This window comes from Triticum urartu, chromosome 1A, assembly GCF_056163025.1.
Source record: "Triticum urartu cultivar PI428250 chromosome 1A, HENAU_Tu73, whole genome shotgun sequence".
NCBI classification, from domain to species: domain Eukaryota; kingdom Viridiplantae; phylum Streptophyta; class Magnoliopsida; order Poales; family Poaceae; genus Triticum; species Triticum urartu.
In genome coordinates, this window is record NC_141873.1 from 326,980,548 (window position 1) to 326,993,742 (window position 13,195).

At 41.8% G+C, this 13,195-nt stretch overlaps 1 protein-coding gene across 1 annotated transcript; it reads right to left on the reverse strand.

Moving 5' to 3' along the window:
- Nucleotides 1-438: 438 nt before the first annotated feature.
- Nucleotides 439-2,959, reverse strand: LOC147991077 (uncharacterized). Its single transcript, XM_087536134.1, has one exon. It carries the CDS (start codon nucleotides 1,699-1,701, stop codon nucleotides 439-441), a length of 1,263 nt encoding a protein of 420 aa, XP_087392260.1. The 5' UTR covers nucleotides 1,702-2,959.
- Nucleotides 2,960-13,195: the final 10,236 nt, after the last annotated feature.

A 13,195-nucleotide genomic window follows, 5' to 3' on the forward strand; every position in this document is an offset into this window, starting at 1 on the left:
ACACGCAAGATCCATCTAGGTGATGCATAGCAATGAGAGGAGAGTGTTCTCTACGTACCCTTGTAGACCATAAGCGGAAGTGTTATGACAACGCGGTTGATGTAGTCGTACGTCTTCACGATCTGACCGATCCTAGTAACGAAAGTATGACACCTCCACGATCTGCACACATTCAGCTCGGTGACCAGTGGCGGCGCCAGGAATTGCTGGCTGGGTATTCACCCAATTTTTTTTACTCTAAATGCAATATATGACCAAATAGTACGAGAATTTCAATATCTGAACCAAATAGTGCGGCTATTGCAATATATGAACAAAATAGTACGCCATAATGACAATAGAATTTTTTGGATGTGTCAAACCATAATAATTATAAAAAAACATGGATACAAAAGTACCTTTTGATTGATAAGATGATGATATGATTGATATCCGACCTTACAATATAACTTTGCGGTTGCCTTTCTGGAAACGATTGATGACATCCTCATCCTTTACTTGATTGAAGAATTCTCTCTCAACAAATGTAACCAAACAATTGCTTAAGTAATCATCACCCATTTTGCTCCTTAGCTTATTCTTCACATAATTCATTGAAGAGAATACCCTTTCAACACTAGCAGTAGCAACTGGCAGAATCAATACCAACTTAAGAAGCTTGTAAACAATATGATATTGTTCATGCTTGTTTGTCTCTACAAGCATAACTGAAAGTTGACACAGATTCTTTAAGTTTTGAAACCTTTCATCTCTACGCACATGAGTAACATACATGTTTAGTTGCCATGGAAGTCTTGCCAGTTCATCACTTGTGAAATCATTAGCATAAAATTTTGTAGCAAGCCTAACCAACTTCTCCTGATCATAAGCAGCAAATAGACGAAGTGGACAAAATGCTGCCATGCAAGAAAGTAGCTCTGTGTTTACCTCATCAAATCTGCCATTGAGTTCACTTATTTGCCTATCAATGACAGCCACAAACATATCAACTTTGAAACGGTGGTAATTCATCGCACCATTACATAAACCCCTTTTAGGCCGGCCAACGGGAAAGTAAGGACCCTTCATATCAACAACTTTGATCTTATGCTTTGTACAAAAACATGTGACCTTTGTGAGAAAATCATCCCATCCAGCGTCGGTCCTCAAACACTCCAAGTGATACTTTGTGACATCAACAGGCTCAATAGCATGAACAATATCTTCATCTTGCTTTTGCAAAGCTCTACATAGCTCATCCGTGTATCCAAATATTTCTTGCATCAAGTGTGCTATGAAAACAAACTCAAATGATCGAAATGGTGTCAATATAGATAGAGCCGCTTGGGCCTCCGCACCATGATACTCGTCTCCAATCTTGATGAGGACTCGTCTTAGTGCACCATACATAGAGATGACATGGTTCACGGTTTTGAAGTGAGAGCCCCAACGTGTATCACATGGCCTTCCCAAACCCATTTCCTGATTCAGCCCACTCCCTGTTTCCACTTCTTCCAATTCCAATGCATTAATGAGTTCCTCGGCCTGAGCTATCCGAAGCATTCTCATCTTTTTACAAGACATGCTAAGAGCATTTAACAAGTGTGCAAGTTGCTGAAAGAACCAAGTGCAATCACCACTCTCCTTAGCAACAGCAACAAGAGTTAACTGTAGTTGATGAGCAAAACAATGAACATAATAGGCAGAAGGGGACTCATCCATAATCAGTTTTTAGGCCATTAACATTACCTTTCATGTTACTAGCTCCATCATATCCTTGCCCACGAACCATTGCAAAGGTCAAATTGTGTGTCATAAGCAGTTTCTGAATTGCAGCTTTAAGTGTCAAAGAGGTAGTATCTTCAACATGAGCAAGACCAAGGAATCTTACAACCGCCCTTCCTTTCTTTTCAACATAACGCAAGAAAACAACCAACTGTTCATTCTGATACACATCACTAGACTCATCTGCAAGTATTGCAAAATGACCACCATCAAGTTCTTCAATGATTAGTTTAGTAGTCTCCTCTGCACAATTTTTTATCACCTCTTGTTGTATATCATGGTGAGTCATCTTGCAGTTTTCTGGAGCATTCTTGAGAACAACCCTGTCAGCCTCTTCAAAATTCCCCGTTAGCCAATTTAAAAGCTCAAGGAAATTTCCTTTGTTTAGTGAGCTTTCACTTTCATCATGTCCTCTAAATGCCAAGCCTTGGTGCAATAGAAATCGCACACATTTGAGTGTCCATGTCAAACACTGCTTATACAAAGCCTTGTATTGTGAGGTGTTTGAAGCAATAGACTGCCGAATTGATGATTGTGGTGTAGTGAACATATCATACTTCTCTTGAGCTTGAGCATGAGCACTACTAACATCACCTTCATGTTTCTTAAATCTCGACTTCATGTTCCAGTTCCTAAATCCCTTCTTCACAAAAGCATCTCCACCGGGACATTTTGTTTTATCCTTGAACAAATAGCAAACAAAACAGAAAGCACTATCTTTGCCCACACTATACTCAATCCATGGAAATTCTTTAAACCAAGCAGGACAAAAGCGACGCTCTTTTCCACTTTTATTTGTAATGTAAAACTTATGTTTTTTTGGTTGACATCGCCCCATCTCAATATATCTCCTTCTTACTCTATCTTGGTCATTGACAGCATATGCTGAGATGGGAATCCGCTTCCCAGGATCGGGTTCAAGTGCATCCAAATCTTCTTGCATTGGTTCATCATCTTCATCAATAGATTCATCATCTTCTACATGAGGTGTTGAGGTTTCGCCTCTACTCTTTGGTTGTTGCCATAACACCAACTGCAAATTGCTCTCATTCCTCTCAAGATGAACAGGAGAAGCACAAGTACTAGATGCAGCTGCTGCCTGATTCGGTGTGGATGATTCATCTCTTTTCTTTGTCTTTGAAGCCTTTTACCACATTGCAAATATGCTACTGCCAGCAATCTTATTTTTCTTCATCTACAGTACAAGAAAACAAAGAAACAGAAAAATTAAAACTTGTATCTAGTCCATTATAGAAACAAATCCAGAAATTAGAGGTATTGGAATCAGCCACTGATTGGAATTGGAGGAGAACTGGAGGAGGGGACGAACCAGAGGACTGGGACGAACTGCTGCTGCTCGGGGACGAACTGGAGGAGGGGGGCCGGCGGGGTCGGCGGGCGGGGGCCGGCGGGGCTGGGGCGCTGCCGCTGCGGCTGCGGGGGTGGAAAGGGAGGGGGCGCCGGCGGACCGGCACCGGCTGGTCCGTCGCCTGCTGCTCCGCCTCCGGGCTGCTGCATCGCGGGCGGGACGCCGGACGCGGCCACGCGGGATCTGGGACTGGGAGAGTCGGAGAGATGAGGAGAGGCGAGAGCAGAATCGGGCGAGAGGGAGAGTGGCAGACACAGGGCGACCGTGTCTGGTTACTCGCGTGAGTCGGGCGACTGGGCATGCGTACGAGGAGTCGAGGAGAGGGCGAGACCGCAAGAGGCGTGGGCTCTGGGCCTCTTGCAACGTGGGCTCTTGGGTATGTATACATATAATTTTTTTTGCATCAAAATCTTGGGTATTCCTGTGAATACATGTAGCATCCCAAAATTCTAAATTCTGGAATGTTATAATAAATAGATAGATTGATTGTTTGTTTGATTGTTGTGTGATTGATTGACTGAAAGTGAGTGAATTCGAAACCTTTTTGAAAGTTAAATGAGAGGGAATAAAAGGACTTTCCCAAACTTTTATTTTTCATTCGTGATCTCCATGAATTCAAATTCTTTTCAAACACAAAACCCTGGAGAGAATATGACATGACTTCTTCCATTTAATTAAAATGACAAGGGGTGTTGAAAATATTTGAATTTCATTTGGAAAATATTTCCGATTCTGGAACTCTATGCAACTCAATGATTTTCATGAGAGAAGATAAAATGACTTCTTCAAATTATATGAAATATGAGTTGGGAGTTTCAAAGAATTAAATTCAAAGTTCTTTTGAATTTATTTTCAATTTGGAGTTATTTGAGTTTTATTCAAATTATTTTTCTCAAAAAATAAAATACATGGAAAATAGGGTAACATGATTCCCTACAAAAGAAAATTGAAGAAAAATTAAATTGAAATCATTTTGGTTTTTTTATTAAAAAAATGATTTTTGTTGGATTTTAATAGACGAGTAGCACTGTTTGAATTATTAGAATTTGTGTGTATTTTATTAAATGCAAGAAAAATGTTCTTGTCATAGTGAATCTTTTTCTGAAAATTTTGATATATAATATGCCTATATAATATTTTCTTTTAATTTGTTTTATTATTTTATTTGTCTGGAAATGTTAAAAAAAATTCCCGACTGGGCCGGCCCAGCCGAAGCCAGGCCAAGGCCCAGCTCCGTGCCGCCTTCCCCGTCGTCCCCGACCGGGACTCTCCCCGGAGTCCGGCGCCGCCCCGCCTCCATTGCCCCTCGCCCAAGCCGCCCTCGCCTCCCCTAACCCCCTTTAAAGCCCCGCCGCCTCCTCCTCCCCTTCCCGCTTCTCGTCGCCGCCGCATGCGCCAGCGCCGCCGCCCTCTGCCGCACTCGCCGCCGCCGTTGGTTGCCGCCGCCGCCTCGCTGCTCCACGCCGCTGTCGCGCCGCTGCCGCGCCGCTAGCGCCGTCGCCGCTGAGCCCGCCGTCGCCGGAGCTGCTACCCACCGTCGCCGGAGATCGCCGGAACCGCCTGCCGCCCGATCCGCCGCCCGACCGGCCGGTTTCTTCTAGTCGGTATAAAACCATCCCCGGTTCGCCAGTTTTCTTTTAGGTTTAGGTTTACTTCGGTTTTTGTTTTAAAAACCGGTTTAGTTTTTTTTAGTTAGATCTATTTAGAGAACGTTCTCTGTTTAGAACTAGTTAGTGAACGTTCATTATTTAGATTTTTCCTTTTTCTTTTTATTTTCGGCCAGGGACCTATTTGTGATAGTTTTTCTTACAGATTAGTCCCTCGGTTTCAAACGACCGTAACTTTTTACTCGTTAGTCCAAATCCAACGAAACCAACGCTCACATCTTCGTTACGATCCCCTCTATCCGGATAAACAACTTAAACATGTTTTTGAAAAGTTTAAAATTTGAATTAGATCAGATTTGAATTCAAACTTCGTTTGATCATAACTTGAGTTTCGTAGCTCCATTTCAGTTGATTCTTTTTGCAAATCGAAGCTCTTGACCTAAACCTTCTGATAAGGCCAAATTCATATAATTTTGGTACTGTTAGAAATCGTTTTATGTTACAAGAGTTATTTGCTTGGTTTTGGTGTTCTCCGAATCGTCTTCTCCGTTCTTTTTGATCTTTTGAGTGATTGCTTATGTGTGGTTACTACTGCTTGCTTACGATAGATTGACCGAAGTGTGACGAGTAGAACTATCAAGAGTTTTGAGTGCGAATCATCTTAATCAACATTGCAGGCAAGTTCACACTTTGATCATACCTCTTTCATACCCAGTTTTTATTGCATTAGATCAAACCTCAAACATTGCATGATTAGGATCTAATTAAATTGTGGGTATTGGGAAGTAGTTGATGAGGTAGGAACCTATTGCCCTACATTAAAACCTTGGTAGTTACTAATACGTTATGCTTATAGTGCCATGCTATGCTCGTAGACGTGGATTGGGTTTTGAGAGGATTTCATGACAGATGTGAGAGATTATTGTTAACTAAGTTTTAACTTAAGGTGGCTACTTTAATACACATCTGGGTGGATTGGTTGGGGCACCCTGGGGATATACCAGTGGACTTGCCCGGACACCTGGGGATATACCAGTGTTGTCCTAGGAGATCCCGGGGTTACCGTGTGATCCTCCTATGGTTCGCCACCCAGGCTCAAAGGGATCATAAGATTTTTCATACTAGAAACTTCCGTGTGCAGCCACAAGCTATTATGGGCTCTAGCATAGTTGACTAAGTCGTGCGAACTCTTAAAGTGGTAGACTAGCAGATGTAGGGGATGTAGGTGGTACGGTCTACCCGATCGTAAGGTGCTAGCGCTTCTGAAAGACTATGTCTCGATCATCCGTCTTCTCAAACACCATGTAGTGCGAGAAACCAAACGGAGGCGATCGAGTATTGTGGGGAAAAGTGCGCAAACCTCTGTAGAGTGTATAAAGTAATCATGATTAGCCGTGTCCCTGGTTATGGACATTTTGAGTATCTAGTACCTAGATTATCCTGTTGATCTCATCATGTTACTTTAATTAATATTGTTGGGTTTTAATGATGATACTTAATTGGGATTGAGAATGCCGTCAACCATTCTCAATGTTTAACAACCACCATGATAGTTAAATAAAATTTATTCCTTTGCAGTAGGGAAAAATTGGCTTTTCGCAAAAACCTTATAACCGTAGAGCTTTTCCACCAGCCAAATATGCATGTAGTGACAGCCATTATCCAGCATTGCTCTACAGTGTGAATTTGCCAGTACATTCAATGTACTGACCTTTTGTGGCTGCAACGTCTCATGTTGCAGGATTTTCTTACGACGAGTAAGTGATACGTTAGGGTTACGATTTTTACACTCAACTTTGCCGTTGGTGTTGATGGGAATCCACAACCTTGTTACTTCCGCTATTTTGGATTGAGGTAATAGTATCTTACGTTACTTATACATGTGATTTACCTTTGTTATAAATCCTCGAGTACTGTGTGTGTCAGCATACCGATCCAGGGATGACACTTAAGCACAAAGACTTGATCCATTCGGGTCGGGTCGCTACAAGATGGTATCAGAGCACATGTTGACTGTAGGACGTGACCCTAGAAATTGGCAAGCCCATAGCAAAGATTTTTTTCTCTACAACTTTCCCTTTCAAAAAGATCTTTTACCTCTTTCTCTTCTGAGCTTATTCAAAAATTCCCTTTAGTGAGACCATACCCCTTTCCCTTTTGACCACACGAAGATTCGACTGATGAGACCACTCCAAGAAGTATAAGATATCGGACAACTAAGACCACTTTGGAATGAAGAGTATTTTCCGTGCATCTGAATAATGGAAACTACAACGGTTGAAGACCGAAGACAAGTAGGATTTGAAGGCTCTGAAGAATTCCCAGATTTGTATGACCTAGGAAGGCTACCCTTATGGAACTTGGTAGACTATGGAAGTTTTCAATACCCGAGATCAAGGTGTATCGGAGAAATACTAAAACAAGGAGCATGAGAACTCGAAGTTTTGAGGCAGGAGATATCAACTATGGAATGATAGCTCATGGGAATGACAATGTCATCGCCCGCTGATGCTATTGTCACCGTGCTGAGTTAAGGATGCATTTCTTCAGAATGGATTTGATGGAAGAAGGCTGATGGAGCACCTATTAGTAAGATGAAGTTTTAACCTTAGCCGGTGTATCACCAGAATCTGGAGTATTACATCAGGAGTTTTAAGATGGATCTGCAGGAAGCCGTATTTGACAAGGAAGCAGTTCCTGAAGAACTCAGGACCCAGAAGCTGAAAGTAGCTAAGCTGGAGGAGCTACAACCTCGAGATACCGGAGATTTGTCAGGAACTAAAGGACAGTAGGATCATGGTTCATGCCAAGGATGTTGAAACACAAAAGTTTAGAATGCAACTACATAATATTAAAGGATGTCACGAGAGACTTCGCGTCAACAGAGATGATCTGGCAAAAGAACTTGAGTAGGACAAGCATGATCGGAAGAAGCCATCGGAGACATGAACAAGACTTGAAGAGTTGGGCGACGTTGAAGATTTATTGACCTTTAGAAGACCAAACCCCTGTTATATACCTATGTTAGATGCAACGATTGTGAGCTGTCATTTGTTTGATGTTTTCCCGACAGCCACAAATAAAATCTGTCTTTTCAAAACTTTTTTTTTGTATTGTGTGTATCCCTCTCTATCTCTCTTATCTCACCCCAAATCGTTTTATGTTACAAGAGTTATTTGCTTGGTTTTGGTGTTCTCCGAATCGTCTTCTCCGTTCTTTCTGATCTTTTGAGTGATTGCTTATGTGTGGTTACTACTGCTTGCTTACGATAGATTGACCGAAGTGTGACGAGTAGAACTATCAAGAGTTTTGAGTGCGAATCATCTTCATCAACATTACAGGCAAGTTCACACTTTGATCATACCTCTTTCATACCCAGTTTTTATTGCATTAGATCAAACCTCAAACATTGCATGATTAGGATCTAATTAAATTGTGGGTATTGGGAAGTAGTTGATGAGGTAGGAACCTATTGCCCTACATTAAAACCTTGGTAGTTACTAATATGTTATGCTTATAGTGACATGCTATGCTCGTAGACGTGGATTGGGTTTTGAGAGGATTTCATGACAGATGTGAGAGATTATTGTTACCTAAGGTTTAACTTAAGGTGGCTACTTTAATACACATCTGGGTGGATTGGTTGGGGCACCCTGGGGATATACCAGTGGACTTGCCCGGACACCTGGGGATATACCAGTGTTGTCCTAGGAGATCCCGGGGTTACCGTGTGATCCTCCTATGGTTCGCCACCCAGGCTCAAAGGGATCATAAGATTTTTCATACTAGAAACTTCCGTGTGCAGCCACAAGCTATTATGGGCTCTAGCATAGTTGACTAAGTCGTGCGAACTCTTATAGTGGTAGACTAGCAGATGTAGGGGATGTAGGTGGTACGGTCTACCCGATCGTAAGGTGCTAGCGCTTCTGAAAGACTATGTCTCGATCATCCGTCTTCTCAAACACCATGTAGTGCGAGAAACCAAATGGAGGCGATCGAGTCTTGTGGGGAAAAGTGCGCAGACCTCTGCAGAGTGTATAAACTAATCATGATTAGCCGTGTCCCCGGTTATGGACATTTTGAGTATCTAGTACCTAGATTATCCTGTTGATCTCATCATGTTACTTTAATTAATATTGTTGGGTTTTAATGATGATACTTAATTGGGATTGAGAATGCTGTCCACCATTCTCAATGTTTAACAACCACCATGATAGTTAAATAAAATTTATTCCTTTGCAGTAGGGAAAAATTGGCTTTTCGTAAAAACCTTATAACCGTAGAGCTTTTCCACCAGCCAAATATGCATGTAGTGATAGCCATTATTCAGCATTGCTCTACAGTGTGAATTTGCCAGTACATTCAATGTACTGACCCTTTGTGGCTGCAACGTCTCATGTTGCAGGATTTTCTTACGACGAGTAAGTGATACGTTAGGGTTACGATTTCTACACTCAACTTTGCCGTTGGTGTTGATGGGAATCCACAACCTTGTTACTTCCGCTATTTTGGATTGAGGTAATAGTATCTTACGTTACTTATACATGTGATTTACCTCTGTTATAAATCCTCGAGTACTGTGTGTGTCAGCATACCGATCCAGGGATGACACTTAAGCACAGAGACTTGATCCATTCGGGTCGGGTCGCTACAATACAGGAGCATACCCCTGGCGCCGCCTCTGTCGGTGACGTCCCACGAACTCTCGATCCAGCTGAGTGTCGAGGAAGAGCTTCGTCGGCATGACGGCGTGACGACGGTGATGATGAAGCTGCCGGCGCAGGGCTTCGCCTAAGCACTACGAAGATATAACCAAGGTGGATTATGGTGGAGGGGGGCACCGCACACGGCTAAGACAATGATCAACTTGTGTGTTCTAGGGTGCCCCTTGCCCCCGTATATAAAGGAGCAAGGGGAGGGGTCAGCGGCCTCACAGGGTGCGCCCCAAGGGGGGGGAATCCTACTACTACTAGGAGTAGATTCCCCCTTTCCTAGTGCAACTAGGAGGGGAAGGAAAGAGGAGGAGGGGAGAAGGAAAGAGGGGGCCGCCCCCCCCAAGCCTTAAACCAATTCGGTTTGGGCCTGGGGGGGAGGCGCCCCACAGCTCCCTTGCTTCCCTCTATTTCCACTAAGGCCCATGAAGGCCCATTGACCCCGCGGGGGGTTCCGGTAACTCCCCGATACAACGGTATTTATCCGATGATCCCCGGAACCTTTCCGGTGTCCGAATATAACCTTCCAATATATCAATCTTTATGTCTTGACCATTTAGAGACTCCTCGTCATGTCTGTGATCTCATCCGGGACTCCGAACAACCTTCGGTACATCAAAAACACATAAACTCATAATACCGTTCGTCATCTAACGTTAAGCGTGCGAACCCTACGGGTTCGAGAAGTATGTAGACATGACCGAGACTCATCTCCGGTCAATAACCAATAGCGGAACCTGGATGCTCATATTGGGTCCTACATATTCTACGAAGATCTTTATTCATCAATCCGCATAACAACATACGTTGTTCCCTTTGTCATCGGTATGTTACTTGCCCGAGATTCGATCATCGGTATCTCAATACCTAGTTCAATCTCGTTACCGGCAAGTCTCTTTACTCGTTCCGTAATGCAACATCCCGTAACTAACTCATTAGTCACATTGCTTGCAAGGCTTATAGTGATGTGCATTACCGAGAGGGCCCAGAGATACCTCCCCGATACGCAGAGTGACAAATCCTAATCTCGATCTATGCCAACTCAACAAACACCATCGGAGACACTTGTAGAGCATCTTTATATTCACCCAGTTACGTTGTGATGTTTGATAGCACACTAAGTGTTCCTCCGGTATTCGGGAGTTGCATAATCTCATAGTCATAGGAACATGTATAAGTTATGAAGAAAGCAATAGCAACAAACTAAACGATCATTGTGCTAAGCTAATGGATGGGTCAAGTCAATCATATCATTATCTAATGATGTGATCCCGTTAATAAAATGAAAACTCTTTGTCCATGGCTAGGAAACTTAACCATCTTTGATTAACGAGCTAGTCAAGTAGAGGCATACTACTGACACTCAGTTTGTCTATGTATTCACACATGTACTAAGTTTCCGGTTAACACAATTCTAGCATGAATATTAAACATTTATTATGATATAAGGAAATATACATAACAACTTTATTATTGCCTCTAGGGCATATTTCCTTCAGTCTCCCACTTGCACTTGAGTCAATAATCTAGTTCACATCGGCATGTCATTTCACACCAATAGTTCACATCTTTATGTGATTAGTTCACATCTTCATGTGACTAATACCCAATGGGTTTACTAGAGTCAATAATCTAGTTCACATCGCTATGTGATTAATACCCAAAGAGTGATCATGTGTTGCTTGTGAGAGAAGTTTAGTCTACGGGTATGCAAATTCAGATCTGTATGTATTTCGCAAATTTCTATGTCTACAATACTCTGCATGGAGCTACTCTAGCTAATTCTTCCACTTTCAATATGTATCCAGATTGAGACTTAGAGTCATCTAGATCGATGTAAAAAAGCTTGCATCGACTAACTCTTTATGACGAACTCTTTTATCACCTCCATAACCGAGAAATGTTTCCCTAGTCCTCTAAGGATAATTTTGAATGTTGCCCAGTGATCTACTCCTAGATCACTATTGTACTCCCTTGCCAGAATCATGCTAAGGTATACAATAGGACTGGTACATAGCATAGCATACTTTATAGAACCTATGGCTGAGGCATAGGGAATGACTTTTCATTCTCTTTCTATTTTCTGCTGTTGTCGGTTTTTGAGTCTTTACTCAACTTCACACCTTGCAAACATAGGCAAGAACTCCTTCTTTGACTGTTGCATTTTGAACTACTTCAAAATCTTATCAAGGTATGTACTCATTGAAAAAACTTATCAAGCGTCTTGATCTATCTCTATAGATCTTGATGCTCAATGTGTAAGCAGCTTCACCGAAGTCTTTCTTTGAAAAATTCTTATGCAAGTATCCTTTTATGCTATCCAGAAATTTAGTATCATTCCGATCAACAATATGTCATCCACATATAATATGAGAAATGCTACAGAGCTCCCACTCACTTTCTTGTAAATACAGGCTTCGCCAAAAGTCTGTATAAAACTATATGCTTTGATCAACTCATCAAAGCGTATATTCTTACTCTGAGATGCTTGCTCTAGTCCATAGATGGATCGCTGGAGCTTGCCCACTTTGTTAGCACCTTTAGGATTGACAAAACTTTCTTGTTGTATCATATACAACTCTTCTTTAAGAAATCCATTAAGGAATGCAGTTTTGACATTCATTTGCCAGATTTCATAAAATGTGGCAATTGCTAACATGATACAGACAGACTTATGCATCGCTACGAGTGAGAAAATCTCATCGTAGTCAACACCTTGATCTTGTCGAAAACCTTTTTGCGACAATTTGAGCTTTGTAGATAGTAACACTACTACTATCAGCGTCCATCTTCCTATTGAAGATCCATTTATTCTCAATGGCTCGCCGACCATTGGACAAGTCAATCAAAGTCCATACTTTGTTCTTTATACATCGATCCCATCTCAGATTTCATGGCCTTAAGCCATTCACGGAATCTGGTGCGTAGGTTCGTCATGGTCTAGTAACATGACTTCCAGAAAGGATTACCGTACCACTCTGGTGCGGACCATACTCTGGTTGTCCTACGAGGTTTAGTAGTAACTTGATCTGAAGTTTCATGATCATGATCATTAGCTTCCTCACTAATTGGGAAATCACTAGAATTGATTTCTGTGATGAACTACTTTCCAATTCGGGAGAAGGTACAATTACCTCATCAAGTTCTACATTCCTCCCACTCACTTCTTTCGAGAGAAACTTCTTCTCTAGAAAGGATCCACTCTTAGCAACAAAGATCTTGCCTTTTGGATCTATGATAGAAGGTGTACCCAACAATTTCTTTTGGGTATCCTATGAAGACGCACTTTTCTGATTTGGGTTTGAGCTTATCAGGCTGAAACTTTTTCACATAAGCATCACAACCCCAAACTTTAAGAAACGACAGCTTAGGTTTCTAGCCAAACCATAGTTCATACGGTGTCATCTCAACGGATTAGACGGTGCCCTATTTAACGTGAATGTAGCTGTATCTAATGCATAACCCCAAAACGATAGTGGTAAATCGGTAAGAGACATCATAGATTGCACTATATCCAATAAAGTACGGTTATGACGTTCGGACACACCATTATGCTGTGGTGTTCCAGGTGGCATGAATTTGTGAAACTATTCCACAATGTTTTAGTTGAAGACCAAACTCGTAACTCAAATATTCGTCTCCGCGATCAGATCATAGAAACTTTATTTTCTTGTTACGATGATTTTCCACTTCACTCTGAAATTCTTTGAATTTTTCAAATGTTTCAAACTTATGTTTCATCA